Raw genomic sequence first — 26480 nt, forward strand, 5'->3', positions numbered from 1 at the left:
GGCAGAACCAGTGCTGGGGGTAGTATCACTGCCTAAAGGTACAGAGACAGTTAACAGGGATAAGAGGCAGCTCAAAGTTTTGGTTTGTATTTAGGGAAAGCACCTTCATTATAGGGCCTGCTTATTACCCCCTGCTCACAATGTGTATCAGAGAACTACCTGTAGAAGTGCCCCTTCCAGCTTGCAGACAGTCAGGACTCGTAGCACCATGAGTACCTTTTCCTGCTAGCAATGGTACCTGGCTGGCATCTTCTTTATAAGTAATGCACGCTGACCTGCTGCCTGGTAGATCAGGGGTATGATGTCCATGTGCTACAGTGATGGGCACCAAATAAGTACCTCTTTACGTAAATAGCTGTAGGCTTCTATCTGCCCAGGCCACTGGTCAGTTGCCACTGGTGAGGGCAAGGGTTTTGCCAACAATGGTTATTTATTGTATTTATTTAGATTTATAAAACCACAAGCAGTGCCCATCTTACGTACTAGGCTGGCGGAGTACAGTGGTTCCCCAGATGGTGGCAGTTGAGAGAGTAGCTAGTGGTGACGCCTTTCCAGGCCAGGTTGCTGGGATCATAGAGGCCCTTCTGGGGCAGTCGACACTGCCCAACTTTCTTATCAGCTGTGCAGGTTATGATTACCTCCAAACAAGAGGAGCACAAGGCACATGAGGGCCTGTCCATAGTGTTAGGTCATTACACATGGAAATTGTTGCAAAAGAAAATCTGGAATTTGTGAGTGAATTAAAATTTTCTTCATATTATACAACAAGCAGAAAGGGGCAATGGTGAAGGGAATAAGCCAAAGCAGAAAACAGCTGCCCAGAACCTGATCTGTAATTTTCACAAAATAACTTGAGAAGTATCTAAGAGGAGCTTGATGCTCTTTCAGTAACTATGTGGTGCTCTTTCAGGCCTAAATGGTGTATACAGCAGAACATGATAGCTAAAGTGCAATAAGGATTGTGTGGTTTTGCTAACCTCATTACCATGCGGGAGACCAAACCTGGGCGTGTGACTAGAATTGATGATGTCAGACTGCTTAGCCAATATGCTGGTGTTATGATAGACCTGGAAATAATGTGTTTTTTTGTCCCACTTTCAGTTCAAACAGCTAGTTGAAATTTTCAGAATTTCAAAATGTTTGACAAATTTAGTTAAAATTTCAAATATTGTTAAGAAAAGGGTTGAATTTTCATGAACATTTTCCCCATTTTTTCCCTCATTTTTCTCTAGTTCCAACACAAATATCTCAAACATGACAGTACTAATAGATCACATATATGCTCCCTGGAAAAACGAAGACTTACCTTGGATGTAAAAGGACCAGATCACACTGCAGGGACCAGCACAGGGAAAGTCATTCCATAAGTTTTAATATCCTGTATTGGGGCCAACACCTGAAGTTCCCACCAACTTCACCGGGAATTTTGGGCATATGTATAGCTTGACTTCTCTATTTCAGTGGAAAGCTCCAATCAGGCCAATGGGGCTGCGTGTGTGGGTGTGGGGGGGAGAAATTCTGTGCCTGCCCAAGGCTTGCAGTTTGAAAGGCCAACGCCCCCTGCCCCCCAAACTATGCCCATGGTTTTGGGTGCACAAGGAATACAGACCAGTTTGGTTTTGTGTTTTCAACCCTTTGAGTACTTTCCACAGAATAAGCTGCTGATTTACCATGAAGTTCTTTAAGAAAAGTAAAAACATATTAATTTTTACTTCTTAAAAATGGGCTGGATTCTATGCCCACTTCCACCTCCTGCAGTCCCTTTGACTTCTGTGAGCTACATGGGGTTGGAGAAACAAGATGGGTGAGGTAATATCTTTGTCAGACCAATTTCTGTTGCTTACATTACATGGGATGAAGTCAGCACACAGTTTGGGCCAATATACTGTACTTTCATTTTGCTGCTCATAATAATGTAAAACATTCAAAGCCTTCCAGGAACTACTGACCTTTTGATACTTTGTGTGTGTGTGTTGTATCATTGTTGCCCATATGTCATGCTTTTAATCTTCAAGGGGATCCTGCAAACATTAACAAAGTACAATGGGAAAGATTTTGTCCACAGCATATTTTTCAACATTCTAGATTGTGTGTGTAATTAATGCTATGTGTTGTCACAATATATATAACTACATTCACAGTAGGTCTGCTCCTGGTGCAATTATTAACACTAGAGATGAAATGAAGTAGCATTTCTGAATACTAGTCCTCATAAGCCACTTTTAATGAGTGTTTGTCAATATGTGTCATTAACCAACCAGTGTTTTTTTTAAAGGCATTGTCTATCAGTTCAGAGCTGGAATTCAAGTTAAAATTTCAGGAGCTATATGTAAATTTGAAATATCTAACCATGTGTGAATTTTGGTATTCCCTGGGGGGTTTGTAATTAAAATTATTCACTGATCTTTAGAAAATACTGTCATCAGAAAAATCAAGGAGACTGAAGTCATCTTGAAGTTCAGGTGTTTTCTGCAGAACGCTGAGAATTTCACTTTTTTAATGGAAGTATATTTTAATGTTTAAAAACTATTTAACTTCATAACCCATAGGTGACATTTGTGATGTGAAACCGTCATTGAAGCATGCCTTCTATACAAAAAATCTAACATTCAATACAGATGACAGTTAAAATATGTCACCAATTGAGGGATTTAAAAAAAGACATAATAAATAGGAGGCTGTGAGCTTTTTACTTAGATTTTTTTGGTGATGGCGGTTGTTATGGGAAGATTGCAATTAATATCAGTTTACAAAAGGGTACTGTTACCCACATTGAATGGTACTTTATTCCGCAAGTAGCTCCACAGATTTCAAAGAAACTATCTGTGGAGTAAGGGACTACTCACTGTGATTAAAGGTAGTGGAATCTCATCTATACAGTTTAAGGCTTTTTATCATAAATATGAAAGATAAAGTAATTCTTGAATACAACACTAAAATTCACTTCCACAGGAGACAGTAATATAAGTAGCAGGATTTTTAAAAGACAAGATAAATTTTTGAGCACCACTAAATAAGTGCACTGAGAAAAAGCAAGGCCTGTTGGATGTTGTATTGTAGCCAGTGGCTGGTGCAGACCCCATCCAGAAAGCTCTAACAGGAAGAGAGGCAGGGTTGCTCTACAAGGGTGATATGGGCTGTACTGCACATACTCTTCTAGTGCTGCAAATACACAGACCCGGAGACAACAGTAACCCAGGACTTCACCAGTAAAGCACTCTGCTTAGTCAGTTTCAGAGCACCATAAAGCTGGGGCAGTCAGAGCAGGGGCCAAATTTTCAGAAATTCTGAACCAGCTATACACATTTTTGAAAATACCCCCAGTTTTAAGAGCATCCATAATTAATTAATCAATCCAGTTCTTTGCAGCATATACCAAAAGACGCCTTTGAAAAATCACCCAGCACATATCTATTTGGTAGATGATTGTTGAATTTCTAGGGGCTTAACCCAATGGAGTGAAATTTCTCTATAATCAGAATAAAGCTTTATTAATAAAGCAATTTTGGGCTTTCACATCACGTCACTATCAATAGGGTTTTACTATATCTAAATTCACTATAAATAGGCCCAAGTGTACTCCTGTAACCATCACAGATAATCCTTCAGTTTTCAATTAGAATTTATTAAAATACAAAGTAAAAACGTTTTGGTCATACTGGTTGCTGACTCCAGGAATCCTGAAGATTAAATTATAAATCTTCTTATCTATTAATTTGTGCCACAACACTACCTATAATTTGTCTCTCAGACATTCCTAATGTATAGTAGACTGATGGAATGATGGATTGCTTTTCATTCTGATGATTGTCACTTTTTTTCTGCATACTGAGTCTCATAAATTTAGCTAGATCTCTTTTCTCAGTTGCATTTTGATTTTGGTAAGATAGAATATTTTTTTAAAAATAATTAACAGATAAAAAAAGAATAATGAGCACATTTTAAATGACTGAGCCATCAAGGTTGTGTAAGCAGGGTCTAAATGAGTTCTCCCCTGACAGCTTGCTAAGAGGGGGAGAGACTTCAGGAGCAAACTGTATTTACATGAACACACCTACTCTGCCAAGATATCCAGTAGATAGAGCGGTGTTGCTCAAAGAAATCAACTTTGGCTGGTGTTGGGTTACAAATCACTTTAGTACTGAATGCTGGGGTAGTGACATGTTATTATCAATTGTTGTCTTTGTTGTATGAATAAAGGGGAACAGAACTGTATTTAACCTGTCCCAAATAAGGAGGTCACCCTCAGCTGAAAGAACCTCATTAAGCCAGGGCCTCGAATGCCAAACCCCTGTGAAAGTAAGAGGAGTTGGGAGAGATGTCCCAGCCAAGAGGTGTGGATGTTTCCTAAGGGTCCCCAGTCTGGTTTAACCTGTTCCTCATCACTATTAAAAGATAGAGCTAAATAGGCTCCATTATGAGCTTTTTTTTATTTTAAGTGCTTAAATGAGAGATGAAATCACTTGTGGTGGGATAGTGTTTCTGCCCAGCCTGCTAAAAGCTGACAATCACTAAGAGACTGACCTGCGAAGTCACAACAGAGAGGCAGGTGGTAGCAGAAGGTAACTGATAGTTGGCCATTGGGAGCCACAAGCAGTTGGCCAGCAGGAGTGGTTGACGGGAGCAGTGAACAAGTGCTGGTGGGAGTGGCCAGTGGGAGCAGAATGAGCAGCTGGTGGGGTGGCTAGCAGAGAGGAACCGTGGCTGGCCGGGTGGCCAGCCAGAGCAAGTGCTCAGATGGTGGAGCAACCAAGGTGCCTTCTTCCCCAGGTGGGAGGTGAACTCACACATATGCACCTCTGAACTCTGGGTCCTCACTGACCAAGGACAACCACTCTGAGTGGGGTATGGTGAGGCAGCATAGAGGGGCACAGAATAGGAACTTTTGGTTATAGAACTCAAGAACATGAGGCAGAAGACACTGCACCATGCACTCTGGCATGGGTGTCCTGCTCACAGTTTTATTATTATGAATCCTGCTTGTGGCATCTTCCCTAATTAATGTTGGGTGACTTCCTTCCTTTCATTAAAAGTTTCTTTTCTACATTCAGACTCTGTGCTTGCGAGTGGGGAAGTATTGCCTTTCAGAGATGCACCGAGGTGGTGTGTAATTTTACCAGGTTACTGGGTGGGGGTTTAAGCCAGTTCTTTGTTGTATTGTTGAAAAGGAACCCCTAGATATTGAACCCAGCCCTGGAAGAAGGGTTACAGTTGCATGTCTTTCCTCACTATTTTTTCAAAACATGACAAAGCTTTGGCACTTACCTAAAGCAATGTGAATCAATAGATTGCTGAATAGACTTATTGGACATATTGCTAGACTAGTTATAAATACATATGTGAAAGAAAAAAATAAAAGTTTTTTCTACTAAACATTCACAGAAAACAAAGATTATTTTCAAAATTGAGGGTACTGAAGGCTGAAACCTTTGTGACAATCCAGGAAAGTTGCTCTCCAAATAGATGTTTTACTAAGGGCCAAATTATGTCCTCAGACATATAATCCATAACTCAAGGTAGACTCTCAGCAGCCTAATTCTAGGATTCAGCTTGGTCTTCTGAATCCTTTCACACACACCTCCCCCTCAAGGGGACAAAAGGCTACTAAAAAGGAGCCCTTTGTCCCTGAAGGCCACAAGGTTTCACCCTATCCCATAGGCACAAGGTCCATCAGCAAAATCCCAACTCTTTTACTTCTGAGATCTGGCCTTTTTAACCATGCTGCAACCTGGCCACTGGAGGCCATTGTTTCTCCTAACTGTCCTTTTTTCCTTTCTTCCATCCTTTCTCTCCCCCCACCCCACCTTGCCCACCTCTCTTTTTTTCCTGTCCTCAGCATTATTCTTTTTCTCTCTATTTTTTTGTTTGTTTTCTAATTGTTATTCTTTTTCTCTTTTTTACACCATCCTCCTTTCTCTCTCAAAACTCTTTGCTTCTCAAGGTGGGCATCCACTGGTGACTCCTTAGAGATCTCAGAGAAGAGAAGCTTGAGCTGGAAGGTTGCAGCTTGAGCTGCAGCCCTGTATCTACGAGCTGTTCCCAAGGCTAATTTCATTAGGAGGCTAGGAGCTGCTTCAGGAGCAGGGAGGGAAGGTTGGTGGCTTTCAAGGAAGTCCCCGTGTGAAGTCCATGCATTTGGAAATGTCAGCCCCATTCCACCCCAAGGGTTTCAGAATCATGCCTCTGAACCCCAGAGATGTCCCAGAATTTTTGCAGCCTCAGTACTTTTGGAGCTTTGCCACCAACTATCATCCTCCCACTAGGTTTTCCAGAGCAGGGTATGATCTGAGTCTTGAACCCATTGAAGTCACTGGCAAAACTGCCATGGACTTCAGTCTAAACAGGGTAAAGCCCAAATGTAGAAAAATCCTATTTAGGGTTTTCTGAATATTCTGAAGCAGGAATATATGTATCTTTGATTTATTGCCAGAGGAAAAAATAAATCTGTTGGCTTTGTATTCGTAACTCAGATTTATTGAAAGATTTGTTGCAACGGGGAAAAAAAAGATTTCAAAAATTAACTTTCTAGAATAGATGTGAATTTTCACTCAATAACAGAAATGCAGGAGTATAACTTTAACATTCACCAGCCCACAAAAATGTTAAAATCTATTAGCCTAGTTTGTGTGCTAACTAATATTTGTTTCAGAATAAATAAGATACATTAGAGCTTTTCATTTTTAATAAAGGTGTTATGGCTACCAGGTTGTTAGCACTGCAATTTACAACAAACTGCGTGCCATGAAACTACTATTATTTGTTCCGGTGCCACTTGCCTTATATAACTTTTAAATTTCCAGTTCAGTGTGCTGTTCTTTCCTGCATGAATTTCTACTTTTCCTTATCTGCAGATATTTATGCTTAATAAATCTGACAGTACAGTATTTGTAAGAACTACTTGTTATACCTGACCTTCTCTCTGTATGTTTATGTTTAACCCTCAAAAGCTCACTTTATTTCCATCCATGGTAGAATTACACTAATGTGAAAGGTCAACCAAACAGTGACTAACCCATTTGGTTCCTTGAGTGGTTTTGACTAGCTGTACTGTCCTTTAGAGGCATAGATGGTTTTAATAGAATATCCTAGCCAAAAAATGTGGAACATTAGCTTTTATTTCTCTTTTCTGAAATACACTAGTTATCAGCAAAGTCTATCCTAGTAATGCCAGAATCCAATTATTTTTCTCAGGTTGCCTAGATGGAAAAAAAAGAGGAAATTGTTATATGCATATTAAAGGTACTGGTAAAGATCTACGTCTCAAGATCATTTATATTTGAAAGTGCATAATTTTTCTTACTCTTTGGTAATGGACAAATTTCCTAGTTCATGCAAACTCACATCAGGTTTTGCAAATCAAAAGCAAAAAAACTGAGGTAGGAATCCATAAGGAGGCATAGGCAAATTCTATACATCTTTAGGTACAACAGCCATACGCACAGATATTTTTGAAAGTTACATTGTTTTGCCCCCTCTAATGTGGAGTATATTCTGCCCTTGTACTTATCAACTAGCAACAAAGTGATTTGTGTCTGGATATTTAAGAAACAATATACAGATAAAAGTCAACATATATTTCAGTGTAGGGTGAGCAAAATTTTCTCCACTGGTATGAGGAGAGGAATTGCTCTTTTGTTGCTTCATCTAATGTGAACTAGAAACATCCCTGGAGAAATGGGAAAATCTGGTCAATTATGTCCCTTTAGCATCTGACTGTGCTTGAAACAGAAAGGATCAGAAAAGGAGAGGATCAACATGTATAATATTTTATAACAAAATGCAAACGTAGAAAAGATTATCACTGATCAAAGCTTCAGCTACAGCACTGATACTTTTATGTGGTCTGCAAAGCAGCTTTTCATGTCTTAGCGTAAGCTGCTGTTAATAATGCTTTCTGCTTTAATATCACCTCCCATTGGAAGATCTCAAAGTATTTTATACATTTTAATGAGTTAAGCCTCACAACACTCCTTTGTGGCAGGTATTTATTTATTATTCCTATCTTATGGATGGGGAAACTGACAGGCTGAGAAAATACAAGACTTGCTCAGGGTTACACAGCAGGTGAATAGCAGAGGTAGAAATAGAACTTAGGTCTCCTGACTTCCTGTCATGTGCTTTAAGACCTGGTCCATCCTGGGTCTCCCTACCCTATGATCCCATGGTCTCCTATAAAGGGGAGTGGTAGGGAGAGACAAACTAAGGCCGTGATCCTTTAAAATGCTACCCTCTTTGGTCCTGATCAAGTACATGCTTAACTTTATGTGTATATGTAGTCCCCTTGATGTATATGGGGTTGCTTGCAAGCTTAAAGTTAGGCATATTCTTAAGTGCTGTGCTGGATCTGGGCTAAAGTGCTAAGCTTTAAGAGAAATACCCTATAGCAAACAACACATCTTTATAAACTTTAAATGGTTTCTTCATTCTGTACTTCGGAATACATTGCTCACTATCTATTCAGTATCTATTTTTCATGCTGGTTTCAAGATCATTTGGTCATTGTCTGATTCTATTGGTATACAGCTTTAAAGAAAGCCTGTGAGTGGAATCCACAATCCCTTATGCATGACTGTCTGTCACTGCTATTTTACTAGTAAATATCTTCATTAAGTATTCTGTCTATCTCTTTTGGTACTTCTCCTGTGACTCTTAAGACATGCCTTTAAACACTTTCAGCAAATGGTTTTAATTCCCTACATGATCTGTTATTTTGGGTCAATCACTGCAAGAGGGGTTTCATACTTGTTATTTTATATTGACCTAGATAGTTCTTTTTACTCCAGGGGTGGGGAAGAGTCAGGACTGGAATGGGGTAGCTTGGAGCGGATAGGACAGAAGAAGTCAAGCCTGGGGTGATGGACAGAAGAGTCTGTGCCCACTAGAGTATATGCCCCTCCAGAGCCTGGAATGGAGCTGAAGCTTCCTGAGTCTCACAGTTCCTCTGCTGTCAGCAAATATCTTTGAAACCCACTGGTAAAATGTTCCATCCCAGTCTAGTGCTGGTCTATGTAGAGGATGATAACCTACTATTGCTATCAGTTACTCCATTAGCTCAAGTGGCAGAGGCTTGTTCTGACCCTGCTGATGACCCAGGTGGACATCAGTATGATGCCGTATGATGAAATTTCTGTTTTGCAGTTAGACTTTTTAAAAACCTAGGAAATGACACACAAAGAACTATGTTAAAATAACATTATGAAAGTTGAAAATCAAGGACTCAAAAGCTAAAATTAAGGTTGCCTTTGCACTTTAATTTGCTCCCTCCCTTGTGCATATACATTATGATAGAGTTGTTAATTACATGATCACATACTATTTTTTCCACAGGATTCCTGCCTCACTCAATGCACAGCACAAAAGGTGCTGACTTAATGAGGAGTTATTCAATTTTTGTTTTATCTCAATTACTCAGTGTGTGGTCTCATACCTTATTTATTGCATATTATTCAAACTTTCCTCTAACGACAGAATTATTAATTTCCTCTGGGTTTTTCTGTGGCACTCATTATTATTGTAGCTGAGTGTTTCACAAATATTAATCTATTTTCACAACTCCTCTATGAGGTCAGGGGTGAGATGTTATTCCCATTTTATAGAAGGAAAACTGACGCATAGAGAGAATAAGGTTAAAAGTATTCACTAATTTTGGGTGGTTTATTTCAATAGCATATTTTTACCAGTTGCAACAAAATCCCTCCCTCCATACATATTACTGAACTAGTAGGGTATATGTACATTTAGAAACAAAATAAGATTACTTGCAAATAACAGAGCATGCAAACAGAATGTAACCATAGGTTTCAGAGTAGCAGCCGTGTTAGTCTGTATCCGCAAAAAGAACAGTACTTGTGGCACCTTAGAAACTAACACATTTATTAGAGCATAAGCTTTCGTGGGCTACTGCCCACTTCTTCGGATGCATATAGAGTGGAACATATATTGAGGAGATATATATACCTGTTCATGCTCTCTGTATGTGTGTATATATATCTCCTCAATATATGTTCCACTCTATATGCATCCGAAGAAGTGGGCAGTAGCCCACGAAAGCTTATGCTCTAATAAATTTGTTAGTCTCTAAGGTGCCACAAGTACTCCTGTTCTTAATGTAACCATAGAAACACAAATAGGATAATATATACTTAAGACGCAAAGAACCTCCCCTATTTATGCTTTTTAATGAATTACATCAACAATAAATGAGGAACCAGTCGACTCCAGGCTGGCAATACAAGTGGCTTTGACAGCAAACTCTAAAAAGACTTTAAAGTACAATGGGTATTTTCTGTATGCAGTTATGAATAGTAATCAGTAGGTTTTCACCACTGAGAAATCTCAAGCCTGACACAATGTAGGTTTATCAAGACAAGGTGAGTGAGGTAATCTTTTTTATTGGACCAACTTGTGTTGGTGAGAGAGACAATCTTCCAAGACATGCAGAGCTCTTCTTCAGGTCTGGGCTCTGTGTGGCTCAAAGAGCTTGGTATGGCTCGAAAACTTGTCTCTTTCACCAACCAGAAGGCTTACCTCACCGACCTTGTCTCTCTACTATCCTGGGACTGACATGGCTACAGCTACACTGCATACAGCAGTGTCAGTTTCTTATTTGAAACACGTATCAAAATGGCTTTGTGGAATTTGGCCTTTTGCAGAGATTAGGCTTTTAGAAAGTTTCTGGAGGAAATTCGAAGTGATATTTATTTTGTTACCCTATTGGTTTATCTCTATATTGAGCTCCAAGCGCCGTGTCTCTAATCAAAGTGCACTCATATTTATTCCTATTTCTTCATACAGTAGCAGTTCTTGTTTGCAGTGTTGTAGCCATGCTGGTCACAGGATGTGAGAGAGAAGGTAGGTGAGGTAATATCTTGTATTAGATCTACTTCTGGTGGTGGAAGGGACAAGCTTCACAGACCCGAAGAAGAGTTCTGTGAAGCTCAAAATCTTCTCCCTTTTACCAACAGAAGTTGGTCCTGTAGCAGATATTATGTACCTTGTCTCATTGATTTCAGTGGAAGTTAGGAGCCTAAATACTTTTGAGGATCTGGGTCTAAACAACTATGAATGCATCACAAAGGCTTCCCATGTATAGTACTTTTCTCATAAATAAGGATAGAATGGATCAAAAAGAGACAAGCCCTTGGTTTTGCATTTTATTAAAATCTTTGTTTTCTTTCACCAATGAACATCCATGATAGTTCCTCTCTACATTTTTGAGGAAGAGCCACAGACAAAACTGAGTTGCCTTGAATTTACCTGTATGAATAAAAGAGAATACCATAAAGGTAATTTTCTTTTCCATATTTAAAGCTACTCTAGGTATATGCAGTAGCCAAAACAACATGTTTATTTTATATGTAATGGCTTAGAGCAGTTATTTTGTAGGAAGATTTGTTATTATGTAACAATTAAAAGGCTCTTCTTGGCAGAAGCAAATATTTCACAATATCTCTGTGATGCTTTCTTTTTTAAAGATCTTAGTAAAATATAATGTTTAAAAACCTCCTAGAATGAATATTTTAAGTTATGTTTTATAGCATTTTATCCTCATGGATAGGTATTTTAAAAAGCAAATAACTGATGACTTTATACCTCTTTGAAGTCTGAGAAAAAATATTTAACATATGTGGGTTTAAAGTTATTTTATAGTAGGCAAATTTTTTATAGTCTTTAACCTTTCGTATAACTCCTCCAAGCAGAAGGAAATGTGCATGTTTTAAAATTGTTCCAAGTCTACTGGAAAGAATATTAGATAAAGTACTTAAAGTTTAGCTCGTCTGGTTGGATAAGGCACTCTTCAATATGTAATACTTTTTTGAAAGCTGCACATAGAAAATTTAACACTACGGCCCAGATCCTCATCTCATGTAAACTGGTGTAGCTGCATTAACTTCAGTGGAGCTACACTGATTTACACCAATGAGGATGTGGCCCTATGAGCCTAATCCTTCCATAATTACAATGCAGTGCTATTGAAATCATGCAGGTGACCTCATTGGGTGAGTATACACTAGGAAAATCATTAACCTAGCTGGGGCATTGCTGCAAAATGCTTGCACATTTCTGTAGTGTAGACAATACCCCTCATGTTGTACAGGCTATAGAAAGGGGCAGAATTTGGCCCTGCTAGTTTAGCTAACAGAAGTATTCTTGCCAGTTGGGTTTACAAATTTGCAATAGGCCTGAAAAACAAATTATCAAATATTAACCACTGGAGATGCATACATTTTCACTTCTCAAATACATGGAAACTGATAGTTTGTAGTTATTTCTTTTAGAAAGAGAAGGTATAAAGCTGAAAAATTGATAATTAGTGTCAAACAAGAACATACTGCTCTCAGGAGGGCAAGCTTCTTTTTTAAAATGTTTTTTATATAGAATTTCATATGTACAAGTAAGGAATAGCACCTAATACAGTGTGTGGTTGTAGCAAAATATTTGCAAGAAATGTCTTGTGTGAATAGCCTCTTGCCTGGAGTATTTGAATAGTGTACCTATCTCACTGTAAAAATAAATTATGTTGGTCAACTTTTTCATAAGATTATTGCCAATAAAACGTGGAAGTTATGTGGAAATACTAGTAAACTGTATCTCTTATTAAGTTCAATATGTTTTTATGAGCATTTGTATTGTTTAAATGTGAGTTCATTCTAGCTAAATTTAGGTACCGTACACTATAGAATACTAAAAAATACCAGATTCTAATGTCTGAGTTGCTTTGGACATCATGACAGTCTTAGCTATAACAGTTATGTTTGACAATGTTTGAAAATGGTGGATCAGATTCTGCTCTCATTTTCACTACCAGACATTGAGTATGTCACTTGAATTGTGCCTAATTTACAAGGTGTAAATGAGAGCAGAGTCTGACCTGCATAGATGCCTGGAGGGAAATGAAATATTTCACATCTGTTGGACTTACTATAATAAAAATCTCACATGGTGGCTCAGACGGAAAGAAATAATTTATTATTTGAACATTATGAAAACACCCTGGATGCACAGTAATAGCCAGTGCTTTACAATAGTTACACCCGGGCTGAAGTCAGTCAGAATTTTGCTTGTAAAGTCAGATTGTTCTAATTGGTGGCATGGAAGCACATCTGCAAATTGAAGATTTAAGCAGAGCTTTATAGACATTAGAGATGACTGGCTGATCTACAATAATAGATCAGCTAGCTAGTCCATTCTGTTGCAGGCAAGCAGAACCAGGGAGAAAGGGGGTGCCATAGCATGGGTATTGGCAGCAATGTGTTGTCCTAACATTTCCTATGGCTGCTTATCTCCTGCTATATTCTTTGACAGGGCTACTGACCTAGTGGATAGGAGGGAAGCAGTAGACATAATATAACTTGATTTTAGTAAAGCTTTTGACAGTCACACATGACATTCTCAAACTAGGGAAATGGTCTAGATGAAGTTACTATATGCCTGTGCACAACTGGTTGAGAAACGATACTCGAGTAGTTATCAATGATTTGCTGTCAGACTGGGAGAATGTATCTAGAGGGGTCCTGAAGAGGTCTGTCCTGAGTGCAGTTCTATTCAATATTTTCATTAGTGACTTGGAGAACATGTTTATAAAATTTGTGGAAGACACCACGGTGGGAGGGATTGCAAGGACTTTGGAGAACAGGACTAGGATTTAAAATGACCTTGACAAATTGGAGAATTGGTTTGAAATCAACAAAATTCAGTAACAACAGTTCAAAGTACCACACTTAGGAAGCAAATATCAAAAGCACAAATACAAAATGGGGAATAACTTGCTAGGTGGTAGTACTGCTGAAAATAATCTTGGGATTACAGTGGATCACAAATTGAATATAATCCAATGATGTGATGCAGCTGCAAAAAAGGCTAATGACATTCTAGGGTGTAGAACAGGAGTGTCATATTTAAAATATGGCAGATAACGGTCTCACTCTATTCAACACTGGTGAGGCATCAGCTGGAATGCTGTGTCCAATTCTGGGTAGCACACTTTAGGAAAGATGGAGCGAAACTGGAGAGAATCCACAGCAAGTAAAAAAAAAAAATGATAAAAGGTTTAGAAAACATGACCTATGAGGAAAGGTTAAAAAGGATAGGCGTGTTTAGTCTTGAAAAAAGAAGACAGCGAGGTGATCTGATAACCGTTTTCAAATATGTTAAGGGCTGTTATAAAGAGGATAGTGATCAATTGTTCTTCATGTCCATTGAAGCTAAGACAAGAAGTAATGGGCTTATTCTGCTGCAAGGGAGATTTAGGTTAGATATTAGAAATGTTTTCAACTGTAAGGATAGTTAAGTACTGGAATAGGTTATGAAGGGAGGTTGTAGAATCCTTATCATTGGAGGTTTCAAAGAACAGATTAGAAAATCACCTGTCAAGGATGGTTAGTTATAGGCAAGCTAAGAGGGAGCTGGACTAGATGATCTTTTGAGGTCCCTTCCAGTCCTTCATTTCTATGATTCTATAGCTCTCTTTCCTTAAAGGGTTCCCTTACTTTCTGTGAGAGATTCAGTAGCCCAGTTGTTTCTCCTGTTTATAAAGTTAGGTCATCCAATCAGGGCCGGCTCCAGCATTTCTGCCACCCCAAGCAAAAAAAAAAAAGCCCCGATCGCGATCAGCGGCAGCAATTGGGAAGAAAAAAAGCCGCAATTGGCGGCGGCAGTCCAGCGGCAGGTCCCTCGCTCCTAGAGGGAGCGAGGGACCTCCCGCCCCCGAATTGCCGCAGGTGAGCCCCTCTCCCTTGGCCACCCCAAGCACCTGCTTGTTAAGCTGGTGACTGGAGCCGGCCCTGCATCCAATCAAGGAAACAGAAAACATAGCATGTGACAAAATGACCAAGCCCACAAACCAAATTCCAAGTATGGAATGCTCACAGAACTACTCTCTATGAAAATTTTGTGAAAATTCATAGGCCCAAATAAGTTCATAAAAACAGTTATGAATTATGTTGAAATTAATAAGAATTGTTGTCTATTCATGGTCAGTTTGTGAATAGTATAAAGGGTCAGATCCATACATTATAGTATCCACAACAGATACTTTCAATTTCTGTAAGTTGATTTGTCCAACATCTTAATCATTTTGTTGCTCTTCTTTGCATTCCCTTCAGTAAATCAATATCTTTCTGTTACTGTGGAGACCAGAAATAAACACAGTATGTTAGGTATTATCTCATCAATATTGTACATGAATTGCATGGTTCATGGTATAATGCATCTGCATATGCAGCCCAACAGTCACAGTGGGCCGTATGCTCCCCTGAGATGCCTGACTCAGAGGAGAAAGGAAAGAAGCACCATATGGGAAATATGTCACAGAAGCCTCCTTGCTAAATGAGCAAATCTAAGTGGTATGCTGCCATCTCATATCTGATTAAAAAAATAAGCTCTCACAGAAAAAGTCATTAGAGAATCATTAATTTGCCATGCATGAGGACAACTGTTTGCATTGCAAATTGGAGCATTATTGAGCCAGGAAATACTTATAATTAGAAATCATTGCCTTATGGATCAAGCCAGTGATTCATAAGGAGTTTGATCCATCCTTTACTGAAATCAATGGAAAGGTTCCCATTGTCTTCAATGGCTATTGGATCAGTTTACTCCCTTGTCTCCTTATATGGAAGGTGAAAGGATCCCCATAATGAACAATTGGAATATGGAATAACCTGCCCTTTATTCCCTAACCCTGTTAATAAGTGGTTGGTTTATGCCATGGAGTATAAGAGTTTCTATCTGTTATATTTTTAATCTTATTGATGCGATATAAATCTATGTGTCCTCATCATCCATATAAACGGAGGTTACTATAGCAACAACCAGGGCCACATCAAATGATGCATGGCACTAGTATGGCAGTAGTTATTAGTCAGATAGCTGAAGTATCAAGGAGTATTTTTTTCCATCTGTGATTGACCAAGAGGTTGTGACTATTTCTCTTAGGTGTATATCTCAGCACAGTTATTCATTTCATCTTCATTTCCGTTTTGGATTACCACAATTACTCTACACTGGGTTACACTTAAAGACAATTCGAAAACTTTAGGTAGTGCAAAACTTGGCTGAACTACACAACTGGGTGCTTTTTGCACAAAATGAATTCCCTTTCAGCCCATTTCTGAGTGAATACAAGTTGTTGATTTTAACTTATAATGACTGTCTCTCTCTTTGTATTACCAGTGGCAAAGATCAACTGAATTGCTTGAACTGACCATCCTCAGATTTGTAAATTGGGGAATGGAGGCAGAGTGTTCTCAGTGATAGGCTCTCACCTTACCCTATGATCTGACAGAGCCAGAATTTGTTGACTTTCAGGACATATTGTAAAGTCTGCCTACTAACCCAGGTTTTTAAGAAGAGTGGAAGGTTCTGAGTGTGGCTCTGGGCCTTATCTTTTATAAGATTACATCATTTGCTTACCTTGAAATGTGTTTTAATTTTTATTGTATATAGGCCTAGAGCTTTTGATAGATGTATTATGTCAGTTGAAATATAAATCAACATATATGTGCATTACACAACTTGGAACTATTCTGTTCTTCAGGCCAATACCCAGTTCAGGAGCAAGTTCAAGATACTCTAAATAGAGATATGCTTGAGTTGGGAAATGCTGGTGCTAAAATTGGATCTGAGCTCTACTCACCGATGTTCAAGTGGATTATGCAATGTTCTTGTTTAGCCATTAGACAGATAATAAAAAATATAAACACACTGTGCACTAGAAATGGTCAGCTTCTGATCTGAACTTCTCCATAGCTCATGAAGGAGGAGGGTTTATACCTGCTGTTCCACTCTAGGTTCATCTCTAATTGTAATGTTCAAGTACTGTGCTAACTGGGCATACAGTTGTGGAAGACTGTTTAAAAGAGTTACATTTTTTCTTATTGTATGACTCAAGACTCAGATATTTGCCAATTATATTGACACCTGTCATATTTTCAGAGATGTTTGAAATGCAGTTACCAAACCATGCAAAATCACATCAATACCATGCCATTTTCTCTATAAGTTTAAGTAGTGTGTGCAATTTTGGACATCTGTATTCCTTGATTGGAATTCTGGGAACCTAAGAGAGTTGGTAACTCTTTTGTACTTTCATGGACTCCACATAATAGATTCACTTTGGTCTTTTGCATTCACTGTTCATATACACAGGGCTGGTGCAAGGATGTTTTGCGCCCTCGGCAAAACTTCCACCTTGCGCCCTTCCCCCCCCCCCCCCCCCCCGCCGCCGCCCCCCCCCCCCCCCCCAGGCGCCCCCCCCCCCCGCGGCAGCTCCCCACCCACCCCGGCCCAGGGAACCATGCAGCAGCTCCCCACCCTAGCTCACCTCTGCTCCGTCCCCTCCCCAAGCCCTACGGCAGTTCCCCCCCCCCCCCCGCCCTGAGGCACCTCCCCCGCGGCAGCTCCCCCACCCACCCGGGGAAGCCGTGCAGCAGCTCCTCACCCCAGCTCACCTCTGCTCTGCCTCCTCCATGAGCACGCCGTTGCTGTTCCACTTCTCCTGCCTCCCAGGCTTGCGGCGCCAATCAGCTGTTTGGCGCCGCAAGTCTGGGAGGGAGAGAAGCAGAGTGGGGCGGCGTGCTTAGGGGAGGAGGCGGAGCAGAGGTGAGCTGGGGCGGGGAGTGCCCCAGCATGCTGCCCCCCCCTTACTTGCTGCAGGCAGCCCTCCCTGCACCCCCCTGCCCCAGCTCCCTCCGCCTAAATGCCGATGATGACCGGGGCGGCCGAAGATCCAGCCTCTGCGGTCGCCACCGAAGAAAATGCCGCCCCCCCCAATTGCTAGCGCCCTAGGCAACCGCCTAGGTCGCCTAATAGGTTGCACTGGCCCTGCATATACAGCCCACGGGGAGGTGTGGTATTGGTTCAGTTATGTGGAAAGCCAGCGTCATGCTGACTACAATCCTCTGAAGGGAATGTACAAACCTGCATTTTCACTACATGCAAGATTTCCTCCAATTTTGGATAAATGTAATAGTCTAATTTATTGCTCTGTTTTAGCATTTTCTAAAGCTCAGCTATAGAGTTTTCTTTCATCACTGTATTATCTTATCTCAGGCTGTCAGTTGAGTTGCAATCCCATTTTTTGGCACATTTATATATACAATAAACACATTTACACTTTTGGTGGGGAAGGACAGATAGGAGAATTTCTCAGCTATCCTGTTGAATTTTTGAGGTTGTCCTGCCAGGGCCGGCTCTGGCTTTTTTGCCGCCCTAGGCAAAAAAGCCACCCACAGCTCCCCTCCCCCAGCGTGGCAGGGGAGGGCGCCAAGCCCGGCCGTGGGCCCACAATCTCCGACCGGCTGGAGCGCCGGGGGGGAGGGCGGCGAGCCCGGCCTTGGCTCTCCACTCTCCCCGGCGGCCAGAGCGCCGGGAGCAGGGTGGAGAGCCCAGTCGGGGCTCTCCGCTCTTCCCGGTGGCCAGAGCACCGGGGGGAGGGCGGCGAGCCCGGCCGGGGCCCCGCCGCGCCGCCCCCCTCCAGGCACCGCCCCAAGCACATGCTTGGTGGGCTGGTGCCTGGAGCCGGCCCTGTGTCCTGCGATGCACTATGTATGTGCATGCAGTTTTGCCTTTTTGGTGAACACAAAGGATGAGGATATATTTCTAGTACTTGTTTAGGATTTTTTTTAAGCATAAGTGGTAGAGGCCCATGCTTTTTGAGCTGAAAGACAAGGGTCCTAGTCTTCACTTCCCACATAATGTAATGTATTTAGTAACTGGTTCTGGATCTGTTGCCTGCCACATAATTTGTTATGCTGCCTATTTTTATCACTTTCCACCTGCATAGCCTCTCATACTGACCATTATTCTATCACAGTGGGGCTGAGAAGGACTGAATACAACTCCTTTGGTAGCTTGTCAGTGCTATTGCACTTCTGAATGATATTAAGTGCTCTTTTTACTATCCCATGGGTTGGAACATGCTGCCTTTACAGAATTCCGATCTAGCCTGAAATGCGAGACTTAGGGTAGAAAATGAATCTCTCTATCTAGGCATGTATATTGTTTTTATCACTGTGGCTTCTGAGCACTGTGGATCCTAGCATGGCTGAATCGGAGTTCGGAAATAGGGATAGCCCAAACATTTCATTTTGAAATTTTTTGAATTGAAGTAAGCAGGGTCATTGAAGGTCCACTCCAAGCAATTCATTTCTGACTGAATCTTTTTTCTGTACTGCTGTTCTCTGAAGAATGGAAATGCGCTTGACTGATATTCTGTGAAAGGAGTCTAGATAAAATAAAACCTTAGATTTCAAAAGACATTTATTCATACCCAATGGCTGTTGTCTACATTGGTAGATATGATTTAATGTCTTTTGCCATTACATGTGATTTCAGCCTAAAGCTGTGGACACTGGTGGCACACCTTTTTATTTCAAAAGATTCCATGGTAAAAGTCTTTGTTAATTAATTCCTGTTCAAAAGTGAATCTATATACAGTATGTTTCTTAATGAAAGCGTGCTTTACAGATGCATTTATTTAAGGAGGATTTCTTTGCTATAACATTAGCAGAGTCCCCCACTTGCAATTTTTGGAATACTGCTAAAAAACAAGAACAGGATTGTTCTTGAAGGACACACAGAGAGAATGTTTCTTTTATCATTTCTTAACTAGATTGACAGTGTGGATAGGCTCTGCTCCTATTGTGCTTTTATAACCCCCTGATCCCACCTACTGCTATAACTGTTTTCTATAATAAAAATATCAGTTACTGTGATGTTTTGTAGCGCATCCTTTTGTGGCAGCCCCTGTTACTAAATTGTTTGCTTTCCCTGCAACGTCTTCTGTGACTTTAAAGCAATATATTCTGTCAGTTTATTTCTACATCCTCCACAGTTAATACTTTTCTTCTTGTCCCCTTTTGTCTGTCTTGGTTCTGTAAGTGGGGATGCGGATAGGATGACCAGCTGGGAGGAACAGTCCCGATTTTTGTGTCTTTTTCTTATGTAGGCTCCTATTACCCACCACCCACCCACTCCCCGTCCCGATTTTTCACATTTGCTGTCTGGTCACCCTAGATGCAGAGATGGGCTGGGGTGGACCTATGAATGTATTTTCTTCTGTCTGACCAAACACATACATCAGAATTGTCTGAGTGTCCAGGCCCCCACAAGCACTCCCCTGAGAGGCAGAGCAGGAAGCCGAGTGTTTGGGGCAGACGATGCTCTGAATCTGGGTCCCTCCTGTGTGGATTCAGCCCCACACTACTGGCAGTGGCTGCCTTGGGAGTCGGGTGGCTGACTCCACCACATCCCAATTGCTGGTGCCAGCTCCAGGGCAACTCCATTCCCAGTGACTGGCCAGTCCCCGCTCACCCAGAACGCGGGAGGCAGGTATTAGAAACACACACACACACACACCCGCGGCCGGGAAAGCTCGGGGCTGGGAAGGGAAGTGTGTCCCGGGCAGGAGCCCGTAGGGGGAAGCGAGGTATGTTGGTGCGTTGCTAGGAGCCGCTGGGCAGCGAGCAGGGAGTGCTGCCGAGCAGGGGATGGAGGGCGCCGCTTGCCGATAGCGTCTGGTGCGGGCGGGTGTTAGTGGGGCAGAGAGGGGGGCAGGGAGAGCGGGCGGAGCGGGGGTGTCGGGCCTGGGGGGGCTGTTAGGAGATGAGGAGCGGGGCAGCGGGAGCGAGGCGAGTCGGGGTCCAGGCAGGGGCGGTGTTGGGGGACGGCGGCGTGGACGCTTTGGCAGGACAAATTTCCTTGTGTTCCGGCCTTTACTCTAAAGGCCGTGCCCGGACTGCCCAGTGGCCCCCGCGCCCCGGCACTATAGCCTCCAGCCAACCCCCCCGTGCGTGTACCACCGCCGCGCAACAGTGCAGAGCTTTCTAAAGATAAGGAACTAGACTATTTGTAAATGTGTCGTTTGTTCGTTTTGCTGGTCTCCTAGAGTCTCTGGGAAGTGTGGTCAGCCAAGAGAGGCCAGGGCCATCCTCAGAAAGAATTAAAATACACCCCTTTCTGTCTGGCAGCTTTAGCTCTATTTGTGATCTAAATAGACCCTGCGGTGTGCAGCATGGAGATTTAATAGCACAGTAATCATTATAGATCAAAAATAAATTTAGTGTGTTTTTTTTTAAAATCTGATTTAATTAATTCAAGCGTCTATGTAAATAGTGTTTATTTGAAACAGTTGTGTTTATTTGTATTCATAGCAGACTTGTTCAATCGGAGGCTTTGCGACTAAGAACATGGATTTGGTGATCAGGCAGCAGTTATCTGCAGCACAGAACCACCAAGGTAAATGCTTGAATAATGTATAGAAATGTTACTTGGCATCTATTTTAAATAAATGAGGACTATAAAAGTTCTTGCACCACATGGACCTTTATCAGTTCTTGTTTTTATACATACAGAACTGTAGACAAAATATTTTTCTGTGAATACTTTGTATATCTTTGTTAGGACACAAAATAAATACTGTAATACAGCACTCTTTTTAGTTAAATAGTTTACTTCAAAACAATTTTATTTCATATAACAGCTTTAAGAACTGGATCCAAGGTTCAATGAAGTCAATGGAAAGATTCTTATTAATTTCAAGGAGTTTCAGAACAGGCCTTTGTTTTTTTATCTTCTTGATTTTTTTATTTAAAACTGCAAGAGATTCATTAAAACTCCCATCCAGCACGTGCAGAGCTCTTATTGTTGGGTTGATCACTTGAAATAATACAGTCAAGTGCCTGTGCCCTCGGGCATAAAGCAAAGAATATTATTTGTTATCTTCATTATGCATTATTTTTATAAACAGACATTCAAGCTTTGAAGAAAACTTATGAGTTGATCAAATCAGCCAATCAAGGGAAATCTGCACTTGATTCATCAGAGAGCTTTAGCTCTGATTTATATGTCTTGTGTGCAGAACAAGCACTCCAGGTAACTACATTTTCTAAGTAGGCTATTTATCTGTAATAAATAAAAAGAACTGTCTAGAATTATACTATGATAGTGCTTTGGTAAATTAATATTTAAAGATATTGCCAGGATCACTGGAAATACAGATTCTGAAATTTGTTATGCTGCAGTTTTCTTACTTTACAGACCAAGTGCTTAGATGTGCTTTTTGGCTTATGCCAGTGTATCCTTTGCCCCAGCCTCTTCCCGAAGTCAACATTTTTGTAAACTTCATCAATCAGGAAGCTGCACTTTCTGAAGTCTCTGATTAGCACAGAGTAAGAGAGGTAGACAATTAAAATGTATTTTAATAGTTTTGTGACATTGTTTCTTTTGTTATGAGAATGCTAATGTGAGCTGTTTGGACAAGATGGAAGAGAAGTTGCTGATGAATGGTTGTTGTCATGCAGAAGCTGAGAGAACATTTTAATCACAAGAGATTGTTGCTGCTACCTCTGAGTGTTATATAAAATATGACTCAGTTTTTTATAAGTTTGAAATACTTTTAAAGCATGATTCTGCACTGAAAAGTGGCATATGAAGTTCCAATGTGTTCAGTTTACAAGTAACAGGTTTTTATTTCTTTTTCCTAGCTACCATCCATATAAATTGTATCTGAGATCTGAAATCTAATGTGCATTATTTGGGGGGCGTGCATCATTGCCAGCAAAAAAGATTCTGTAGGCTAAATTCTGCTCTTGATTATGCTTATGCAACTCAGAATTTGACCTTTCAGTTAACAGTTCTTTTAATGACGTGCAATACAGAGTTAAGTATAAAAAATAATAAATATTTATTTTTTGTACTATAATAAACCACTGTGTGACTGAATAAACCCAGGAACCAGATCTGTTGTTTAAAAAGTTGCCATTTTCTATATTTTTGGAGGAGAAAAATGGTTAACTTTAAAATCTTAACGTATTGAATTGTTTGTGCTGGCCTTACTTTCCAGTTGTAAATGGACCTATGAATGTACATTCTGCTGTCTCACCAAACACACACTTTTAAAAGCTGACCATTCTTGATCAGCTTCTTTATTGGATTGTTATTCATTTAACAACAAAAACCCCTTTAAAATAATGTTTTGTTCTAGTTGGAGTATCCAGAAATTAGCAGTGATTGTCTACAGATGTACTTTAAAGGAAGACATCCTGTAACCCAATTTATGGGTAGAGCCTACTTGTGCCAAGGCCAGTTGTACACCCCACTCTCCACAGATAATTTGGTGAGAAAATACTGTGGATTTTAACATTATGGTAACATCTAGTTTTAAGAATGTTCATAGTTTGATGTTAAATTAAATTGTGCATCGTAAATCATCTTTGTTCTCAATTCTTTTTTATATATTTGTAAGGGTAGTAAGTAGAGCTGGCTGAAACTTACGAGATTTTGGTTTACCAGAAGTTTTGGGACTTTCATATTTACTTTGTTCCAAATTAGAACAAAAGCATATTTACCAAAATTTCCCCATAAACTGGAGATAACCTGAAATTTTTGTTTTAGAAACACCAAAATATAGTGTTCCCCAAACAAATATGTGAAACTGGCATTCTTGTAATTTACTGAATAGTAGCCATGAAACTGACAAGAATGTCAGTTTTTCTTTCTGGAGCTCTCAGTGCTGCTAGTCCCCCAGCTGGAGCTCTCAGGGCTATAAAGGCTTCCAGGGCCCCTGCCATGGAGCTGGAAGTCATAGGACTGGCTCCAGCCAGAGCTCCCAGGGCTGCTGCCGTACAGTGGAGACCCTGCCAGCCCCCAGAGCCCTGGCTCCAGCTGAGACTCTGGTCTGGCAAACTCCTTGCCCCAAAGTGGGAAGCCTAACAGGCACCAGAGCCCTGGCTCCAACTGGGGTTCTGGACAATGGCAGGGTCCCTGCCATGGAGCTGGTAACATAGCTGCCTTGAGAATGCTGACTCCTGACAGGGCTCCCAAGGTTGCTGCTGCAGAGCAGGGACCCTGCCAGCCCCCAAAGCCCTGGCTCTGGGGGCTTGCATGCTCCCTGCTAGAGATGTGGACCCTGGAAAACTGGCAGGTTTCCCTGTATTTCAACAGAAGTTTTGATGAAAGAGATATGATTAAACATTTTGCTTCAGTGAATTAGTATTTTCAGATGAAACGGTTTCATCAGAAAATTTCTGACCATCTGTAGTAGTAACTTGTGTGTGACAACTTCCTAAAATGGAGGACACTGAAATTTTATATTACTACTTTTTTTAAAAAATTCCTTTCAGTGAGTATATAGATTTCAGGTTGATTTAGATTTTCAGAAATTCTTCAGGCCAGCACCTTTGCTCTTCCTGCAATTTTCTGTTTCAGTCAGTATGCATCTTCCAGCTTCTGCAGCAAATGAAGTAGGGGTCTACAAACAGTCTCCTTCACTACAAAGCCCTATTTTCAGAGGCAGTCTATTCACTGTGCACTGGATCAGTCCTGTAGAAAAAAGTAGTATGTGATAATGTAATTAAAGATGTATCATAAAGCATTCATGAAAGGGGAGCAAATTAAGTTGCACAGGTGACCTTAAATTCTAGCATTTCTTAGCCTTTGAGTGCTTGACTCTGGAACCTTAAAAATGTTCTTTTAACATATTTGTGTGTAATTTCCCAGGTTTCTGAAAAACCTAAGTGAAAAAACAGAAATTCCATCATGTTGCATCACATTTATACCTATATAAGTCATAAGGTTAGAACCTTTAGATGCATCACCCAAAACTTTGTCACTTTGTCACCCAACTCCTTGTCCCAGGTCTTCTTGCCCATGTAGTCCAAGTCCCACCCTCGGACTCCCCTCATCTCACAGACTCATAGACTTTAAGGCCAGAAGAGACCATCCTGATCATCTAGTTTGACTCCTGCACATTATAGACCACTGAACTTCATCCACCCACTCCTATGCTAGACCCATAACCTCTGACTGCGTTACTGAAATCCTCAAATCATAATTTAAGGACTTGAAGTTACAGAGAATCCACCATTTATGCTAGTTTAGACCTGCAAATGACCAGTGCCCCATGCTGCAGAGGAAGGCGAAAAAGCCCCCAGGGTCTCTGCCAATCTGACCTGGGGGAAATTCCTTCACAACCCCAAATATGGCAATCAGTTAGACCCTGAGCATGTGGGCAAGACACTTGGGAAAGAATTCTCTATAGTAACTCAGAGCCCTCCTTGCCCCAGTCTCTTTGCCCAGCCATTCCTAGTTGTTCCCCCACACTCTGGCTCCTGATTAGATCTGTCTTCTGTCCCCAAACTTATTTTCCCCACCCAACTGGGGCTCTGTCCCCAACATCCTTGCTCAGAGTCCCAGTTCACTCCACCAGTTTCCTCATACAATCTCAATCTCTCCCCAATTTATTGGCTTGCAGATCCCCCCTTATTTCTCTCCCCAGCTCTCAGTCCTAATCTCCTTGCCTAGCCAGTCTTAGTCTCTCCCTCTACCCTAACTCCCAGTCCTAGTTTCCCTCTCTCCCCCAAGCATCCAGTCCCAGCCTTCCAGGTGTCTTGTCCTAATCTACTCCCCACTAGGGTGACCAGACAGCAAGTGTGAAAAAGCGGGATGGGGATGGGGGTAATAGGAGCCTATATAAGAATTGGGACTGTCCCTATAAAATCGGGACATCTGGTCCCCCTACTCCCCACACTCCTCACACCCCTTGGTACAATCTTGTCCCCTCTGAGTTTGAATCAGGCAGCTTTCTCCTCCTCCAAATTGCCTCATCAAGGCACAGAGTCATTGATAGGGTCCCTGCTCTCAGTTCAGGTTCTCAGCCTTTCCCATTACAGGGAAAGTTTTGTCATGCTTCCTGGGTTGGAGCATGACAAGCATGGCTGGAATCTTTGAAATTTAACAGGTTGCTACTTAGCATGTTCGAATGGTGACTTTTCAAAGGTTTATAACTTGGCCAAATTTGGGCGGGTTTTTACAGGGATGAAAAAAGGCACATTCCTTACACAAAGGCCACTCTTCTGCACTCCTGCCCCATCCCAAATTTCAACTCCTTGCTCCAAAGCATAGACTTACCAGAGCCTTTCAAATAAAAGGTCACCAGAATTTTAAAGTGAGAAAAAAAACAAAAAAATGTATTTTCTCTGTGTCAGATTCCCCAGGGTACAATCTGAACTGTTCAACAGTGATGTCTCTAGAAATCTCTAGCTTGGGGTGCCTTTTACATTGCTTTACTTCCAGAACAGCCACTCCTTGTCTGGTCACTCAGCCTTCAGCATGTAAATTCAATCTCAGCTAAATACATGAGTGCTCTCCCAGCCAAGCATGAACTACCCAAAAATTCTTAGTCCCAGCCTTGTTCCCCAGAAATGTGCATCTTGCACTGCTCAGTATTCTCCTGGACAGTACAAGTTCATAGATAGACCATCATTCCAACACTGGGAAGTGATAATGCACCAATCTTGTATTCTCAAGTAGAGGTTCCCTACACACTTTAATCCAAACACACACTGGTTAAGATAAAACACGAAGATAAAGTTATTAACTACAGAAAGATAGATTTTTTTTTTTTACAAGTATAGATGCATAAAAGCCAGGATTGGTTACAAAAGAAATAAAACCACATGCTAATATCTAAATGAAGTCAA

General features: G+C 41.0%; 1 protein-coding gene across 3 annotated transcripts; it reads left to right on the forward strand.

Moving 5' to 3' along the window:
- Positions 1 to 20449: 20449 nt before the first annotated feature.
- On the forward strand, positions 20450 to 23147 carry LOC117880194 (cilia- and flagella-associated protein 46-like). Of its 3 annotated transcripts, none has more exons than XM_034776112.1 (4): positions 20450 to 20519; positions 21153 to 21237; positions 21749 to 21873; positions 22985 to 23147. In XM_034776112.1, the coding sequence occupies exons 2-4, from the start codon at positions 21189 to 21191 to the stop codon at positions 23138 to 23140; spliced, it is 330 nt and encodes a 109-aa protein (XP_034632003.1). In that variant the 5' UTR covers positions 20450 to 20519; positions 21153 to 21188; the 3' UTR covers positions 23141 to 23147. The 3 variants fall into 3 exon arrangements, with proteins under 3 accessions (XP_034632003.1, XP_034632004.1, XP_034632005.1); XM_034776113.1 differs by having other exon boundaries at positions 21156 to 21237; XM_034776114.1 differs by lacking the exon at positions 22985 to 23147 and adding an exon at positions 22235 to 22885.
- Positions 23148 to 26480: the final 3333 nt, after the last annotated feature.

The sequence above is a fragment of the Trachemys scripta genome, chromosome 7 (assembly GCF_013100865.1).
Source record: "Trachemys scripta elegans isolate TJP31775 chromosome 7, CAS_Tse_1.0, whole genome shotgun sequence".
Lineage (NCBI taxonomy): Eukaryota > Metazoa > Chordata > Testudines > Emydidae > Trachemys > Trachemys scripta.